The sequence below is a fragment of the Lepisosteus oculatus genome, chromosome 4 (assembly GCF_040954835.1).
Source record: "Lepisosteus oculatus isolate fLepOcu1 chromosome 4, fLepOcu1.hap2, whole genome shotgun sequence".
Lineage (NCBI taxonomy): Eukaryota > Metazoa > Chordata > Actinopteri > Semionotiformes > Lepisosteidae > Lepisosteus > Lepisosteus oculatus.
Window position 1 is genome coordinate 65,230,768 of NC_090699.1, and position 18,400 is coordinate 65,249,167.

General features: G+C 56.1%; 1 protein-coding gene and 1 long non-coding RNA gene across 2 annotated transcripts in view; one reads left to right on the forward strand and one right to left on the reverse strand.

Annotated features, from left to right (window-relative positions):
* sema3bl (sema domain, immunoglobulin domain (Ig), short basic domain, secreted, (semaphorin) 3bl) overlaps positions 1–17,668 on the forward strand; it is a 38,264-nt gene extending 20,596 nt beyond the window's left edge. The window contains exons 4-16 of the mRNA XM_015348311.2: positions 1,351–1,470; positions 5,727–5,817; positions 8,029–8,145; positions 8,953–9,095; positions 10,359–10,473; positions 10,589–10,658; positions 11,227–11,371; positions 11,915–12,146; positions 12,727–12,818; positions 13,145–13,186; positions 14,298–14,523; positions 16,489–16,622; positions 17,182–17,668. Of these exons, the coding sequence (XP_015203797.2) occupies positions 1,351–1,470; positions 5,727–5,817; positions 8,029–8,145; positions 8,953–9,095; positions 10,359–10,473; positions 10,589–10,658; positions 11,227–11,371; positions 11,915–12,146; positions 12,727–12,818; positions 13,145–13,186; positions 14,298–14,523; positions 16,489–16,622; positions 17,182–17,655 (2,001 nt within the window). The 3' untranslated portion in view covers positions 17,656–17,668. The remainder of the gene's footprint in view (positions 1–1,350; positions 1,471–5,726; positions 5,818–8,028; positions 8,146–8,952; positions 9,096–10,358; positions 10,474–10,588; positions 10,659–11,226; positions 11,372–11,914; positions 12,147–12,726; positions 12,819–13,144; positions 13,187–14,297; positions 14,524–16,488; positions 16,623–17,181) is intronic.
* LOC107077470 (uncharacterized) lies at positions 6,641–7,634 on the reverse strand. Its single transcript, XR_001478489.2, has 3 exons — positions 7,446–7,634; positions 6,798–7,367; positions 6,641–6,718 (listed from the first exon to the last, which is right to left on the reverse strand). It is a non-coding gene; the product is annotated as an uncharacterized lncRNA (long non-coding RNA).
* Positions 17,669–18,400: the final 732 nt, after the last annotated feature.

Genomic DNA, 18,400 nt, shown 5'->3' on the forward strand with positions numbered 1-18,400 from the left:
CCCGGGAGAGTCAGATTGTTGGGTCTGGGGGGCCTCAGGCCTTGCCCATTGAAGCAGGCGCGGAGAAAGAGAGGCTGTCTCGTTGGAGCCACCTGTCGGAGCTGTGGTAGGCGGAGCTGGTGGACATTAATCTCCCTCTGTGTCCCCCACACGCCTTTCAGGAAATAACCTCTCTCAGCAACTGTAGCCCCTGTGCAGCTGGGCGAACCCATCTCCTGCTTGACCCCCTAGATGAGTCTGACCTCCTGACCTCGGGGAACAAAACTCAGGGCAGGCAGGTTTCCGCTGGGCCGGCCAGGCCTTCGCTCTCCTACGCTACACACAGGAAGCGCTCCTGCCCCTGTTTTCCTGTTCTCCGCCTGCTTCTTGGCATGCTCCCCCGTCTCCGTCTGGCCCTGGGAAAACAACCCCTGGAAAACATCAGATTTGCATTTGGTTTTATTTGACTTTGTTTTCGAATCACTTTCCTTGGCTCCTCTTGGTAACGTGGATGTTTTAGGAGACCTTTCTGAAGTCAGAAAGTGCACGCAGAAGTCATGTTATTGTTGTTGTCAAAGAATTGTCAAATAGAGCAGTTATTTCTACCGTCGTGGAGAGGGGTTGTAGAGGACCTGGGGGAGGTGGATTTGAGGGCTGGCGCTGCCAGCACCTAGCGTCCTGGCTGGGGCTTGGAAAGTCATTGCATTAAACCTGAATTAATTTTTTTTCCTGGGCAGCAGCGTGGAACACCGCGGATTAACTTTTAACCATCAGAAGAGAGCTGCAGGCTCAGTTGCTGACACTGTAACCCTGAGCAGGAAGCACTTGAAGTACTGAAGCCTGATTACTCCAGCTCACCCAGCTGGGTCCCCGAGTCCTGACCTGGAGGGGAGGGGCGCTGGGGTAGACCTGTAAGAGCTTTTCACCCAATTCAAGGGACAGTCCTGAACTCTCCAGCTCACTTTACGCCGCAGGTACCGGCTGAAGGCTGAGGACCTGTACTTGCAATAGCTCTTGGTGTTTAATCTCATTGCTCCTTGGCTGCCTTTTTAGAGCAGTTTTAACTGATGGTGTTAGAAGTGAGAAAGGTCACAGTCTAGTGTGTCTGGCAGTGAGTAGTTAATTAATCCCAGGATCTCCCCCAGCCACTTCTTGAAATACACCAGGGCATAAGCTTCAACAACAATGCTGGGTGGCTTGATCCACACTACCACCTCCCTTTGTGCAAAGAAACGCCTCCTGTCCTGACTGGAGGATTATTGGCTTCAACGAGTTCCACACCCCCACCACCCTTTGCATAAAGCCCCAAGTCATAACATGGCAGCAGGGAACGTGTTACCCAGACATCTCCCTCTCGCTGGTCTCTTCCAGAGCGAGTGCGCCAACTACGTCCGGGTGCTGCACCCCTACAACCGCACCCACCTCCTGGCCTGCGGCACCGGCGCGTTCCAGCCAATGTGCGCCTTCGTCTACGTGGGTCACCGGGGAGAGGTGAGAGCCAGCGCCCCCTTCTGCACTGCGGGGCTCACTGCAGGCAGCCCTTTTCAACGCTTAGCTAGATCTTAATTCTGCTTCTCTATCAAAGATCTTTAAGGCTAATTCCACTGAGTAATCCACCTTCTCAATGCACTTGATATTTCTAGGCCTAGATAAATAATATGTGATGTATATTTATATAATAATATATAGATAACATATTTGGATTGCTGCCTGGGTGCGATTCCAGACCTAGGGTATTATTTGTGTGGAGTTTGTGTGTTCTCTCCATGTTCATGGTTCAATGAACAGATGCTTACTGTATTTATTACTAATGAACATTTCTTCCTCATGTCATGGGCATTTCAGAGTACTACAGTAGCATCGCTTTGTTTGACTGAATGTTTTCTACAATATTACTGCACACACGTTTAACACGTTTAATTTATACACACAGCAACCTCACAGTAAAAAAATGCGACTGTGTTTTATAACAGTTAAAAGTCTAAGTATCGCATGGTTTCCAGAATAGTTCTGTCTCATGAACGAGCAGGACAATCTGTCATTTTAGCAGTCTGCGTGGAGCACTGTAAGTTTTACTGCGGCCCTTTTTCCTCTCAGTAGTGTTTCACAGGGCTCAGAGTATCTCCCACTAAGCTGAAACCAAGGAGCTACTGTTGATAAACATCTGTGCGCCCCTCGTATGTCACGTGAAAGACTGACAAGCCATCAATATCCCAGACGCGGGCAGGAATAACGAGATATCTGGCTCACGCCGGGAGAGGAGATTAATCGCACTTGGAGCGTCCAATAAAACGTACAATAAACGTGTGGCTGGCAGGCGGGTCGTGTCCTTCCCAGCGTGAATTCTCACTGCTTGTCGGAGGGAGAGAAAGAGCCCATTTAGACCAGTGTCACGGGCTGGTTAATGGGGCCACCCCCTCCCTCACCCAGGCAGGGGCGGGCACCGTCAGCCTGCGGTCAGACCCCAGAGGCGGGCTCCTAATGAGTCAGTGTGGGGGGAGGTCCGGATTATCATCCTGCTATCCATCTGGCTCAGCTGTCCAGGGGCTCCTCCAGGCCTCCTCTCCTGACTCTCGGTGAGGCTGCTGGGATCTTCCTGCTCTGCGTGCTGGAGTCTTGTGGGAACCGGACAGTGGGGCGATGCCAGGCCCTGCCCAGTGCTGTGCGCCAAGGGCAGACCAAAGGCACCACACGCCAGCCTGGAATCAGTGCCATGCCTGTGCGGTGGGAGTTTTTTACCCTGATGAAAGTTTCCCCCTCAAATTCCACAGGCTGTAGTCGCCCGCAATAAAAAAGGAAGTGGGTTTGTAAACCACATGATTAGTGGCTTTAAAAAGCCCAGATAAACCGGTTGCAAGACCAGACCCCAGTTTCTTACAGCTGTCTAGGCTGCCCCCTAGTCCCTGGGCCACACAGCCCCAGTACCATGAATAACCCGTCCACAAGAGGGCGCCACTGTTTCCATTGTCCGCCAGAGAGAAGAGTAAAGGCAAGGCCATCATGGGCACCAAAAAGAGAGGCCACACCGAGCTAGGGGACCATTTGCCCCATATGCAAGCTCTGGCACAACCATTTCATATGCCTTGTTTTCATCTTGGGGGAGGAGAATCACCCTGCGCTGGTGCCGACATACAGTAGATCCCCTTTGTCCACCCAGTGAAATCACATCACTCCCCAGTGCTCCATTTCAATGACACAGGAGCTGGGACAAGGCTCACTTCCGAAGCACAATGTGAAGCTCCAGATGCACACGTCTGCTACCGAAATAAGCTGTTGAACTGTATTTATTTGTCAGCAATGCCTCTTCTAAGCTCATGACCACTCACGCCTTCTACAGAGGCAGCAGAGGAGACGCTCTAGTGAGTCAGGGGCCCCCTGTCTTCCAGCTACGGCCATGCAGTCCAGTGTGCCTGTCCACGCTGCTGTGAAATTGCAGACCCCCCCCCTTACTGAGAGGGATGGGAGGCATCTCTGCCCTCTGTGTCGCTCGAGTCACGTCTGTTTAAATCTGCCTTCAAACAGCACAGCTGCTTCAGCAAAGGAAAATAAACTTGGACTACAGAACGGAAACATCCGGGTTGTCCTCTCTCTGAAGACGACCCGGGGCGGCTGGCTTGACGTGTGTTATGATAACAAGAGCGAGAGGGAGGTGGAAACCATTTGGCGCTGGAGGCCGGGCTCCGTGCGGCTCTTGGTTTTAGCGGTCAGCCGAGCGCGGGATCGCGGGAGGCTGGGGGCGGTCGAGGGGATACCTTTCCCACGCCAGCTCACGGCGCCGGTCAGCGGCGGTCGGAGCGGCGGGCCGGACTGGTCAGCGCGTGTGCGCTGGCCGGCCCGGCCTGCTGGGAGCTGGCCGCTTTGTTCGATGGGGCAGAATCCTGAGGGTGTGGAAGCCATATCGCACCCCGATAATACGGAGTACCGCCCCCCCCCCCGATCTGCTCACACTCGCACAGCAGGCGAGGAGGGGCTGACTGCGGGGGGTCTGCTTGGGACAGAGACGCGCCGGGCAGGGGGGCGGTGGGGGGGGTGAGAGGGTCAACTCGGGGCGAAGGAGGAGGCAGGAGAGAGCCGGAGCCAGCGGGAGATGAAAGCGAGGGCACCGACCGGGGGGAGCGAGCAGAGGCGGGGCAGCGCTGGGGTCGGTGCAGCCAGCCTCTCCCTCCCTCCTGCCACATCTGGTGCGCCCGCGGCTCGAGAGAACAGGCCTGGGAGTGTGATAGATGGGGCTCAAGCGCTCTAACTCCTGCAGAGATAGCCTATGTGAAATAGCCTGGGTGTGGGCTTTTCATTCCACAGCAGGGACTGTAAACGCCATTCCTTTTATTTCTTACCGGGACTCCCGTTTTTAAGTTAGCTCATCGAGTTCGTCGAAATTGCTTTGGGAATCGCTGCCATTTAAGAGCAAAATATGCAGAAAATCTCGCATTTCAAAGAGTGTGCGTGCAAAGGCAGTGACTTCTCCAGCTTTGCAGCAGGTGTCGGCCTTGGACAGCCTTCGTTTCAGTTCAGACCTCCTCGGTGCGCAAGGCTGCCGTGTTTGTGCCCACTCTGTCTCGTGCTCCGTGTTTTGTCGCAGCCATCTTGACTGCCAGGCATTAGCATACAGCAGGGCCCTGCCGTTCCAGTCCTGGAAACGAGAGCTGAGACTGAACAAAGACCAGAAGACTCTGCAACCCCTGCAGCTCTGTGGCTCCGCTCCTGGTTGGAGTAGGGGGCTCGTTCTGTAGCAGCTCTCGCAGTGGGGGGGTTTAAGTGCTCTTGTTAAGCAGTCGTATAATGAAAGCAAAGGTGCATCGCGAAGCCTGTTTCCTTCTGGGGTGCTGCAGTATGTTTTGGGGTCCACCTGTGATGGAGGTGCGACACCCTAAAAGACAACGTCTCCGTGCGGCTTTGCTCCGCGCGCAGTGTGGGGGACGGGAACTGCGAGGCTCTTGGGGAAGTCTCTAACTTCTTTCAGTTTGCAGCCCATTGACCAGAGAGCCACAATGTAAGATTGTGCACAACGGGCCCAAACACCCAGAGCAGGCGAGTTCGTGAGAAGGTCACTCAGCTCTGGACGGGCTGGAACAATGCACAGAAGCTCTACACAGGCCTCGACATTTTCTCAGGGACTTCAGTTACAATAGGCCTGTGATCCGCGTTTATTTATGCTTAGCGTTATCGGGGAGGGGAGGATCAGAGTCTCGTTGAAAATGTGACGTGCTTTTTTCCTTCAAAGTTTATTTGACGGGTTGAAACAAGGCAACATATTGCGGACAAACTGCCAAACAGGCACAACAGTTTGACTGAGCGCCTCACGCCCCTGACCTTCTGATGGTCTTGGAAGAAAAAAAAAACGCCTTTTGATAGTGCCTCTTGTCTGGTGCAAGCTGTACGAGAGTAACAGTTTGATGAATTTTTGAAATGCTGAACAGGGGCTTACACAGTGAAGGAGAATTCCATGAACAGAGTGCAAGAGGAAACTATGTGGAAGTGCATTTAACTCTGATATCAGGAGGTCACGTCTGCACACAAAGAGTGGAAGGAGTGTGGAACAAGAGCTGCAGCATGGTGGCCAGCTGATGTGAGGCAGGACCTGCGGGCGTTGAGTAAAGAGGTCAAGTCAGAAGACGCCCTGCAAGGTGGCAACATGAAGCCAAGTGTGTCTTAGATCTGAGACTCCTGTGAACCCAGCGCCTTGGGTGTTAAAGATGTCTTCTGTCTGTTTCATCCCTGTCCCACCCCCCTCCCTATTCCCCATGCAGCATGTCTTCTCGATGGATCCGACCAACGTGGAGAATGGGCGGGGGAAGTGCCCTCATGATCCCAGCCACCCCTTCGCCAGCACCTTCATTGGTATGTCCCAGTGCTCCCAATAACTGTGCAGCTTGTAGATACTCTTCACACCAAAACTGGGTTTTATTTTCACATTATGAAAGAAAGATGCTAATTTAGGAATGATTCCTGAAGCAAGCAACTTCCCAGAGGGCAGGTGTGTCCGCAGGTGATCATTCCAAATCTACTCTTAATGAGCAAAACTCAACTTGTAATTGACTTAATTGGTCCAAATCAAATTTCTCACAGCTCTTCAGGTGCAGCTGCTTACTGCAAATTACAGCAAATTCTGCTCTTCTTTGTCTCCTGCGCACTTACAGAGACTCTGTGTCAGAAATGCATCTGAAAAATTTAGTATTAGTGCACAGTGACAGCCAAGATCTTGTTTTTTGTTGTTAAAAAGAGATTTCCATTTGGTTAGGGAGCTTCAGGAAGGACACTGTTTCCGGGAAGTGCAAGCAGTTTGATTAAAAACTCTGATCTAGATGCTAAGCTGATCTCCCGTGAATCGGTTTCCAGTGCAGTGTCTCTCCCCTGTCCTCCCTTATTCCAGTGTAACGTTCAGGGCAGCTCTGGGAATCCCAGGAGGCCCTGGGCTTCAGTCCTGGCACAGAGACGCCGTGACGCAGCCAAGATGAGCTGAACTGCGCGTTTGGACCGAGTCCTCCGAGCCCACAAGGGGCGGGTCCCACCCACAAGGGGCGGGTCCCACCCTGCCTGCAGAAGACAAAATCACATGACCCACAGAGCGCTCCAAGCACAGGAAAACTACAAGAACTTAGAAAGAGAGAGGGAGCAGAAGAGGATGGGAGAAAAGTGTGTATTGCCCCTCTCACCTCCCCCACCTGCCAGGCCAGGCTTCGCTCCTCTCCTCCGCAGTGATGAATTACAGCTCAGCTGATATCATCTCGGCGGGAGTCGCCTATGAAGAAAAAGCGATCTTGTCATTCCAAGATTAATAACGCTCTCTCCCCGACGAATCCGAAAGTCGAAAGCCCCACCTCCGTTCTCATCTTCCCCGCAGGAGTGCTGCTCGGGAAACTGTCCGCCCGAGTGTCCTGTTTTGGAAAAGAGCCACGGGGCTGGTGAAGACTGATGAGGTCCTCGGTGCTTTCTGTGCCACTCCCTCTCCTTAACTGGGCCCTGTGTGGACGAGAACCGGCTGTGCTCCGGGCTGCAGCCCGGGCCAGTGTAGCCCCTCTGCCTGGGGACTGTCTCTGACCGGGGGCCCTCGGGCACCTTTTCCTTCACAAGGAGGTCTCCTGGCTCTGCGGGGAAGTGCTTCTCGGCTCCAGTCCCCGACCCGGTCCGCTCCGATCCGGTCATCGCTTTGGGCATTTCTGCTTTCCGCTGTGACCTGGCAGTGAAATCGCCTGCCGGAGTTCTTCATTGCTTATCATCAGCTCTGCAGAAAGAGCTGTTCCTTTCCTTCCGATTCGGTCTATCTTTCTCTCGCTTCCTGCCTTTCTCCATTAAGGTGCTGTTACAGTACCTCCTCTTACTCCCCTTTCTCTGGCTGCTGAACTCCCTAACTTGCTCTCTGGGTCTCCCAGGACTCTTTAGCGTGAAGGCTGAAACACGAGCCAGATGGCATGAGTGGAAACCACAGGGAGAAGCATCTAAAACCGAAAACAGGAGGGGCGTCTTACCTCGCAGGGTGGCGGGAGCATGGAATAGGCTGCACAGCCCCGTTGTTGAAGCTTCTTTCAAAAACACGACTGGGCGAGCTCCTCCAATCAGGGCCGGAGGCACTCCTTTACCCAAAGGGTTGTGGGAGTGTGGAACAAGCTTGCCCTGCCATGTGACTGTATCCCGGCTTCTTTCAAGAACTGGCTGGGAGAGATAATAATAATAATAATGTTTCTTTATTAGCCCTATACAATTTTTTGCATTAGGAATTCATCTTTTCACATACCCCAGCTTTTCTCCAAGGAGACACAGACAGGGAGAGAAGCTGGGGGTCAGAGCACAGGGTCAGTCATTTATACGGCGCCCCTGGAGCAGCTGGGGGTAAGGGCCTTGCTCAGGGGCCCAACGGAGTAGGATTCCTCTGCCGGCCGCGGGATTTGAACCGGCAACCTTCCAGTCACAGACGCAGATCCTGAGCCACAGAGCCACCGCTCCGCCCAGATGCTCGGATCAGTTCTGTGATAGCGGTCAAAGAGGCTAGACAGTCGGAATGGACCCGTCCTGTCTGCAGACATTCTTACTTGCTCTCCCCCCCCCCCGCAGGCGGTGAGCTCTACACGGGCCTGACCGCTGACTTCCTGGGCCACGACGCCGTCATCCTCCGCAGCCTGGGCGGCCGCTCCACCATGAGGACCGAGACGGACCAGCGCCTCCTGCGCGGTACGGCGGCCAGCATGCGGCGCCCCAGCCCCGCGTGCGCACAGATACCCTCGCGGCGGTCCTTACAAACCTCACTTCAGCGACTGTGCGGATGCCGTTTTTGGCCATTGTACTGAAAGGGGGATGGAATGCTGGGATGGTTACTGAGCTTTCGCCACATCTCTACAGCATTGTCCCTGCTGTCCTGAAATGCAATAATCCAGCTGTACTGTGCCTGTGCTTGAGAGGCATAGCAGTGTGCATGTGGGCGCAGTCTGGTGTGATAGACCGCACATACACATAATAATAATTAATAATAATTGCTTACACTTCTAAAGCGCTTTTCTGGACACTCCACTCAAATAGCTTTACAGGTAATGGGGATCCCCTCCACCCCCACCAGTGTGCAGCCCCACCTGGATGATGCGATGGCAGCCATAGTGCGCCAGAACGCTCACCACACATCAGCTATCAGTGGGGAGGAGAGCAGAGTAGTGTAGCCAATTCATAGAGGGGGATTATTAGGAGGCCATGATTGGTAAGGGCCAATGGGAAATTTGGCCAGGACACATGTACGGTATGTACACATGTACATACCGAGCGCATAAAGAGTCACTCTGCTTCAACACCTGTACTGTGTGTATGCAAAGTGCACACTGCAGAGCAATGCAACGTGGTACAAATGCATGCATGCCGAAATGTGCCAGTGACGGATAGCACTCACCCGTCGGAGGCAGACAGGTTAATAGGCGACACTGAAGAAGCACTGTTCATGTTAAGGAACATTGTTCAGAGATCTGTCCCCTGTCTGTCTCTCGCCTCTCTCAGACCCTAAGTTCGTGGCGGCTCACCTCATCCCCGACAACGACGACCGTGACAACGACAAGGTCTACTTCTTCTTCACCGAGAGGGCCATGGAGTCCGGGGGCGGCGCGGGGGCCATCTACAGCCGCGTGGGGCGCGTCTGCGCGGTGAGGGCGCCCGGGAAACCCCCTGCCCCTAAATCGTAGCTGTAAGGCCCCAGTTCCCAAGGGGGTGGCCAAGCGGGTGTTTGAGGTCCCTTCAGGCCAGTCCAGCAGGGTGACAAAATGGGCATCACATCATCAATCCCCAGAGACAGGGGGCTGTTTAATTGTGAACACTTGCGCAGGAGACTGGTTAGCCTGTGCTGCGTCCATTAAAATCGTTCAATAGCTTTCAAGTCTCCCCAGTCTTAAGGAAGGGGTTATTTAAGGTGTCTGAACATCCCTGATTTAAATAGCCATACAATTCAGTCCAGTGTAGCTCAATGAAGGTTATTTAAAGCTGGGGGGGAGTGATCTGTGGTCCTGCCCCTGAATAATGGTATTAAACACAAGCCACTGTCTGGAGGGCAGGAGGGGCTGGCGTCTTCTGAAAGATCAAGCTCTGTGCTGTGATGCATTCATCTGCTGCCAGAGAATGCCAAGCTCTGAGGGACTGAATGGCTTCTTCTGTTCATATCACTTGGGCACAAGCTCAGCAAACGAACAGGAGCAGTGTCTTGTGCGCTTGCTCCGATTGGCTGACTGCCTGTATCTTGTAGGCGCCCCCCACAGGGTAAGAAAGGAAACAAGCTGGGTGGTTCAAGACTGCACCATCTCATGTGCAGCACCTGATTCACGCAGCGCTTGATCAAGACAGAGTTAGAGGGACATCACCACTTACACTAGACTTTTTACTGGAGTTCAAGAGCTTTGGGAAGTATTTCCCCATGGAAACAAGATCATTTTGCGCCTCTGTTTCCTTCTAGTGCATGCTCTGTTTTTCTTCAAGCATTTCAAACGCACAAGCCTTGCGTCTACACGTGGTAGACGCAGTGTAGAAAAACGCTGTTTCGTCTACGGGGGCCAGCCGGGTCTTGAACTCCATAAGAACTGCTTTGTTACCTGAAGGCAATGTCTCTGCTCACAGCGCTGGCCCCAAGACCGGACAAGAGCTTGGGGGGACAGCCCTGGGAAGACTCACAACCAGTCCTCAAGATCCAGTGGTGCAAACTTCCGCAAACGAATGTCTGCACTCTTGCGTGTGCAGTGTCACACGTACAGTAAACGTGTTTTCTCCGTGTGACTGAAATGGAGTGCTTTCAGTCTGTCCTCCTGCGACCCAGCAGCTGGTTTCCCTGTGGGCCGTCCGGGAGGTCAGTGTGGGGTCAGCTGCCGTCCCCCCGTTGTGCCTCTCACTGTAACTGCTGTCTCTCTCTCTCTGGTGTGCAGAACGACGCGGGGGGCCAGCGCGTGCTGGTGAACAAGTGGAGCACCTTTATCAAGGCCCGGCTGGTGTGCTCAGTGCCCGGACCGCACGGCATCGACACCCACTTCGACCAGCTGGGTGAGAGCCCCCGCGCGCACACATCCCACCCGCAGCACACCGAGCCAGCACAGCGCCCCCTGCAGGCAGCATGCCGGAACTGACATAGCACCGTTTCCCTGTGTGTGTTTTACAGAGGATGTGTTTTTGCTGAGGACCAAGGATGAGAAGAACCCTGATGTTTATGCCATCTTCAGCACAATCAGGTGAGACTGGGCTCGACTTCTTCAATACATCGACCTCTGCAAAAGAACCTACTCTACAGTACACTGAGACTGCACCAGACTGTACCCACTCTTCAGTACACTGTGACGTCATCACATAGCACTGCACACACTCTACTGAACCATTACCAACCTGCACTGTGACACCATCACACCAGACTGCACTGTGACATCATCACACAGCACTGCATCCGCTGTAGAGTACACTGAGACACACTGGACTGCACTGTGACATCATCACACCAGACTGCACTGTGACATCATCACACAGCACTGGATCCACTGTACAGTACACTGAGACACACCGGACTGCACTGTGACATCATCACACCAGACTGCACTATGACATCACACTATGACATCACAGGATACTGCTGTACAGCACCCAGTACAGTCCCCGGAGCTATAGCAAAGTCAGATGACGGCAGAAATGGTCATGACGATGAACCTGAACTCTAATCTTTTTCTTCCCACCCCCATCCCGTTTCTCACTCAATCTTCTTCACCCTTCCACCCACCGCCCTGTCCCTCCTCCTCCTCCTCCTCCTAGCAACGTGTTTCAGGGCTTCGCCGTGTGCCTGTACCGCATGGCCGACATCCGGGAGGCCTTTAACGGGCCCTTCGCCCACAAGGAGGGGCCGGATTACCAGTGGGGCACCTACGAGGGCCGTGTCCCCTACCCCCGCCCCGGCTCGGTGAGTGCGCGGTAGTGGCGGTGGTGGCTCGGGGCTCGACGCCTGCGAATCGCACGTGCCGAGAGGACGCCCTCAGAGCGCTGACCTCCAATTCCCCCTGGTCTTTACCGATCTTGGCCTCTTACTAACCCCCATCTCTGAACTGACTTCATCACTCTGCTCTCCTCCCCACTGAGAGCTGGTGTGTGGGGGGGCGGACTGGCGCCTCATCCAGGTGGGGGTACACACTGGTGGGGGTGGAGGGGATCCCCATGACCTGTACAGCGCTTTGAGTGGAGGGTCCAGGAAAGCGCTATAGAAGTGTAAGGAATTATTAATATAGCAGTAATTAGAACTGGCAGTAAAATGTTACTGTACTGTTATTGCTATATTACTGAAATGTTACTACATTAATTCCGATTGAAAACGTGTACTAGTTTAATTTTTTTTATCATGTGAATCTGCGTTTTGTCATTTTTTACGGGGCGTGAACGTGTTCCTGGCCTCCCTCCCCCTGAGCGGGCGTTCACCTCTCTCTCTCTCTCTCTCCCTCTCTCCGCCCAGTGCCCGAGCAAGATCACCAACCAGCCAGGCAAGCAGTTCGGCAGCACCAAGGACTTCCCGGACGCCGTGCTGCAGTTCGCCCGCGGCCACCCGCTCATGGCCCAGGCGGTGCTGCCCGTGCTGCGCCAGCCCCTGCTCGTCAAGGCCCACCTGGGCTACCGGCTGCGGCAGATCGTGGTGGACCGCGTGGAGGCCGAGGACGGCCAGTACGACGTCATGTTCATCGGCACCGGTGAGAGGGGCCCCGGCGCTCGCCCGCGGCTCGGGAACCGACTCTCGCGCTGTGCTCCCTGGCCCCTCGGCCCAGACTTCCTCGGGGGCCAAGGGAGGTGCAAGTGAATGAGTAAACAGGCCAGTTGGTCCGCGCGTGTCGCTGTGCATTGGCTGCAGAAGAGCAAAGTTCATTCCGGGCTGTTGCACTGTTTTCCGATGTCGCCGGTTCATATATACCTTCTCCTTTGCTCAGCAGTGGGGAGATCTGTGTTTCCTCTTTGCATTCATCTTTACTTGTTGCTGTGGATTCAGTTACTCACTGAAGACTACACTGCAAGACAAAGATTCAAGAACATCTACAGTATTTAGCGGCATACAGTATGTGGCTTTGCATTGCCTATAAAATGGAAGCCCGGGACACTGGCGCACAGAGTGAGCACTGCAGTGGGAGATAAGCAGCGCGGTAGTGCTCTTGTAGTGCCAGCCTAGTGCCCATCACGGAAACCTTCTTCCTTTTTAAGTGTCTGGACAGGCTGATGGGTGAACTGGCCAGGCTGGCAGACAGTTATCTTATTGCTGTCCCCCTGATTGTCTCTTAGACGTGGGCACAGTGCTCAAGGTGATTGCCCTGCGCAGTGGGAACTCCCTGGACACCGAAGAGGTGACTCTGGAGGAGCTGCAGGTCTTCAAGGTAAGTTTCTCTCTCCTCCGCACACCTGCCTGGACGACATGCTCTTGTCCGATTGAAACTGTGACTTTAGAGTTACAGTGTTTCCCTCTTCCCTGGAAACCTTGCTGGGGAAGCTGGGTACTTCTGTTTAAAGTTTTTTTTAAATGCTTTGTGTGCATGTGTGCATGTACAGTACGTGTACATACTGTATGTATGCGTGTGCTTGTGCGTGTGTGCTTGCATCTCGGCCAGGCTCTCCCTCGGTCTGTGTGGTCTGCAGAGCTGAACCTGAACAAAGAGGAACACAACGACTTCACTGTCTTCTTTCTGCTTTGCTCTGATTCAAGGTGCCGACGCCCATCACGTCCCTGGAGATCTCTGTGAAGCGGGTATGTGACGTGAAGGCTCAGTAAATTATGGGGAACAGGCACAAATACAAGCAATAGATTTCTTGGGCCTATGTGTATATATTAGTACCTTAATATAACCTATACTTCCTTTCTCTCAAGTGATGTATATGCATTACATAAACACAGCAGATGTTCCTATATAGCGATAAAAGGTCTGGATCCTCTTGCAGTGTATATATATTCAATAGAACAGATAAATACTCAGGATATATATGTGCTGTATGCGGACAGATAGCTTACATTTCCAAGAACGCCACTGATCCCCAGCTGTGCTGTATCTGCTGAAAAATGTTTTATATAAGAACAGTTCCAAACAAGAGGAGGCCATTCTGCCCATCTGATACGTCTGTGAAAATTAGCTGTTTGCTCCCAAGATCTCATCCAGCTGTTTGTGCAGAGGAGCCAGGCTGTCGGCTTCAATATCTTGGCCGGGTAGTTTGCTCCACACTCCCGCCACCCTTTGTGTAAAGAGCTACCTCTCGTTCTCCGTTTCGAATGCACTTCCCTGTTAGTTTCCCCCTTGTGGCCTCTGGTTCATGCTTCCCTGTTGGTTCTGAAAAAGTCCAGTGGGTTGACTGAGCTGGTGCCGTTTGTGATTTTGGATCCTTGAATCAGGTCTGCCAAAGTCTTTTTCTTTCCAAGACTAAAAATTCACCTGTCAGTGTAGGCCATTTCCCTTAAGCCCCAGCATGCTCTCCAAAGGTGTTTTCTCTCACCTGGCGGACCACAACGGCGCACAGCGTTGTAAATGAGGCCTTGCTGGCGCGTTACACAATTCATACGGTGCAAAAATGACAAGATCTCGAAAAACGTTCCCAGCATTCCCAGACGCCGTTGCCATTTTGTTCCTTGCGGTCGGAAGCCACAGTGCCCACACCCGTACCCCCAGTGCTAATGGGAATACCGACCCGCTGACTGGTCGGGAAACCCATGTAGCTCCTCTGTACCTGAAGCAAGGTTATTCGCCAGCTCGCGGAGCGTTAGAACTCCGTGCTCATCCCAGCTCCTGGGGAACGGCCTTGTTCCGGACACGGGAAGTGGGAGCGGCCCACACGCACTGACGCCGACCCCCGTCCGTCTGCTCCCCCAGCAAACCCTGTACGTGGGATCCCCGCGGGGCGTGGCACAGGTGCGGCTGCACCGCTGCGAGACCTACGGCCAGGCCTGCGCCGAGTGCTGCCTGGCGCGGGACCCCTACTGCGCCTGGGACGGCACCTCCTGCACCCGCTACACCCCCCACGGCAAGCGGCGCTACCGGCGGCAGGACATCCGCCACGGCAACCCTGTGCTGCAGTGTGTGGACCAGAGCACCAGCGGTGAGGGGCGGGGCCGGGGGTCAGGGGGAGGGAGGGGGACCAGAGCACCAGTGGTGAGGGGTGGGGCCAGGGGCGGAGCCAGGGGAGGGAGGGGGACCAGAGCACCAGTGGTGAGGGGTGGGGCCAGGGGCGGAGCCAGGGGAGGGAGGGGGAACAGAGCACCAGTGGTGAGGGGTGGGGCCAGGGGCGGAGCCAGGGGAGGGAGGGGGAACAGAGCACCAGTGGTGAGGGGTGGGGCCAGGGGCGGAGCCAGGGGAGGGAGGGGGAACAGAGCACCAGTGGTGAGGGGTGGGGCCAGGGGCGGAGCCAGGGGAGGGAGGGGGACCAGAGCACCAGTGGTGAGGGGTGGGGCCAGGGGCGGAGCCAGGGGAGGGAGGGGGACCAGAGCACCAGTGGTGAGGGGTGGGGCCAGGGGCGGAGCCAGGGGAGGGAGGGGGAACAGAGCACCAGTGGTGAGGGGTGGGGCCAGGGGCGGGAGAGGGAACAGAGCACCAGTGGTGAGGGGCAGGGCGGGGCTGGGGGCGGGGCCGGGGGAGGAGGGGGACCAGAGGGGGTTGCAGGGGACAGAGGGGAAGAGTGTGGGACCAATTGGGGGCACAGAGCAGAGAGGTGGAGAAGTGTGGACCAGAAGGGGAGAGAGGGGAGAAGTTGCAGACCAGAAAGGGGGTACAGGGGAGAGGGTGGAAGAAATGGGGAGCCAGAGGGGGGAGACAGTGGGAGAAGTGGGGGACGCAGTGGGGGACCAGAGAGGGGAGACAGTAGGAGAAGTGGGGGACCAGAAGGAGGACACAGTGGGAGCAGCGGGGGACCAGAGGGGGGAGACATGGGGAGCAGTGGGGCGGAAGGAGGGTAAAGGCCACCCGGGGTGAAAGGAGAGGTCGGGGTAGGGTACTTAGCGACAGGGAGAGGTGGAAGAGGGGCACACGAGGGAGAAACCCTCTTCCTGGGCACACAGGACAGGTGGCTCCGGGCCAGGAGCGGTGCATTCCAGTGTCGAGGGCGTCTTCCTCGCTCTCCGAGACAACGGGCCCGCACAGATCCACTGTCCCCCCCCCTCCAAGTCTGTGGAGCCGGGGCGCCGGCGTTAAATACACACGGGACTCCCCGGCGTGGGGAGGGGAGGCGCTGTGTGCGGTTTCCTGGCCGAGCCTCGCTTCAGAAGCTCTGTTTATGCACCAGGACAGACGCGTCGGCTCGCGAGAGACAGAGCCGCATCCCTCACTCTGTCAGCGCTGCTCACGGGCCGCGTGCCGAGCGCCGCTGCCGCCCGCGGGGTCACGCAGGGGTCGTGACGGCGGCAGAGGGGCGCCCAGGCCAACACAAAGAGCGATGAGGTCTTTTTAAAGAGAGCAAACAATCCTAATCCCCCGGCTGAAAGGCCGGAGCTGGCGCGGGCAGGTGAGAGCTGCGGAGCAGGGTCGCGCAAACAGGGCAGCAGCCGAGAAAGCACCCCCAGCTGCCGGGCCGCGCCCAGAAAGCACACACGGCCTTTTATCTGGACATCTACAGCTCCCTTTAAAAAGGCCAGTCTTTTCCTCACCTCCCTTATTCTCTAATCCCCTCCTGTGACAGCAGGACGACCACAAGAGAGCCAAGAGAAAGGGGCGTTCGCACCAGCTGGAGACTGTGTGGTTGTTGTTGTCATTATTATTGATACAGCATGGCTTCCAAAGACACTGGAAGGCGCAGCGTGTGACGGGGAAGACGGATCATACTTGGATCAGACCTCCACATGACCGAACCCTGCTCGTCTATCAGTCCCAAATGTGACTGCCGTGCTGCCAGAAGCCCATTACATTTAATGAGAAAAATGCTGCCTTCCTCATTAGAAAATGGCCCTCTTTGGGGGGGGGATTGTGGGTAGGGTGTTGTCATCATGACCGCATTTCCTCCCCCCCGATCACGGTGTACGCCACAGAGCCCCGCCCGCTGACCGCTGACCACTCATGTCTGTCCCCCCCGCAGCCGAAGACCTGGACGCCGGGGAGGAGAGGGTGGTGTACGGGACGGAGAACAACAGCACCTTCCTGGAGTGCGTCCCGCGATCGCCCCAGGCCAGCGTGGCCTGGCTGGTCCAGAGGGAGGAGCGCAGGGAAGAGGTGAGAGCCTCCCCTTCCTCACGAGCTCAGCTCCAGCCTCCGGGGGGCAGGCAGGCTGCAGCCTCAGTTAATCCTCAGTTGAGGCTTCATGTCGGCAAAGAGCTCGGCTGCGGGGAAAACCGTGCGTGGGTCCCCGGGAGACGGATCGGGAGCCCCCTGATTTAGAGCAGGTGTTTCCAATCCAGATCCAGGAGTCCCACACAGCTGCCGGGCTTTGCCGCAGCCCAGCCCGCCGGCGCACAACCCCATCACACCCCTAACTGGCCTGACCCCAGGATTCATTCGAGTTCACGAGCCTCCAGTTCCTAAACAGGCTGGAGTTTGCGCTTGAAACCTGCTGCACTGCGCAAGATGCAGGGAATCCCAATAAGACAAGACCAAAGAAACGTGCGAATCTCCCCCTCAAGCAGTTTTTTTAAATTGAAATGAATGTAATTAATCTTCCATTTATTCCACGGAGGTTTCAAGGATGTGATGAGGCTCGGCTGCGCCGCGGACCCCATGCGGACCAGGCTGGCGCGCGGTCCTGTTTTAATCGTTGGTTTAATCCCCCCCCCAGGTGAAGACGGACGACAGGGTGATCCGCACGGAGCAGGGCCTGCTCTTCCGGCGCCTGCACCGGCAGGACGAGGGGGTGTACGTGTGCCAGGCGCGGGAGCTCGGCTTCGCCCGCACGCTGGCGCGGGTCTCCCTGGAGGTGCTGCGCGGGGAGACGCTGGGCGAGCTCATCGCCCGCGAGGAGGGCGGGGAGTGGGCGGGCTCCCGGGGGGGGCTGCCCCCCTGCCCCTCCCACCGGGGGGGCCCCGCCCACGCCCGCTCCTGGTTCAAGGACCTGATGCAGCTGCTCGGGCCCTCCAGCCTGCCCCACGTGGAGGAGTACTGCGAGCGCATGTGGTGCAGCGACAAGCTGCGGCGCAAGCACAAGGCCATGCTGGGCAAGTACCGGCTGGCCCAGGAGAGCGCCCGCAAGGGCCGGGGCAAGGGCGCGGGGGAGAGGAGCCGGACGCCCCGGGCCGCCCCCGGGGACATGTGAGCCGGGGGGGGCCGGGGGGACAGAGGGGGACGAGCCTGCGCAGAAGAACGAGACACACCGGGACCCCCCGGACCGGAGGCTGCAGGGAGGGGTGGGGGGCTCTTTCGGGACTGAACGCAAGGAGAAGGAATGTTTCTGGACGAGAGACGTCACCCCGGCGGCGGGCTCTTTCACGGCTCCCGACTGCCGACGGGAACCTGGAAAAATCCTGTTGGGCAAAGTGTGGGCTGCCCACCCCCCTCCCCAACGCACTCCTTCAAGGTCCACCCCCGAACTGAACCGGGCCTGTCCGTCAGGACCGAACCCAGTGTATATAGACCCCCCCCCTGCTGTAGGGCACCTCTGCACAGCGCAGCATGCTGGGGGGGGGAGAGGACTTATTTCCTTTCCATCTTTCATCTGGAAGAGCTTCTAGTGCAGGAAGGAAGACTGACATCGTCCAGCCCCCCCCCCCCACCGGACTCACTCAGCTGGGACTCTAAAAACTGGGGGACCCCTGAAGACACCCGCCCCCCCCCCATTGACGACAGCTGACCGTTCAGCTGAAGAAGAGTCTCATCTGCGTTCCAGGCCAGGAACTCTGCCCTTCCGCTACTCTTCCCAGGAGAGAGGGAGGCAGCGTGTGAGCGTGTTATTTAAACGGGGGGAGAGCTCAGGGTCTCCCACTGCTGTAAAAACAGACATCCACAACTCTTTGCGTAAAGAGGTGCCTCCTGAGCTCAGTTTTAAATGTACTTCCCTGCTG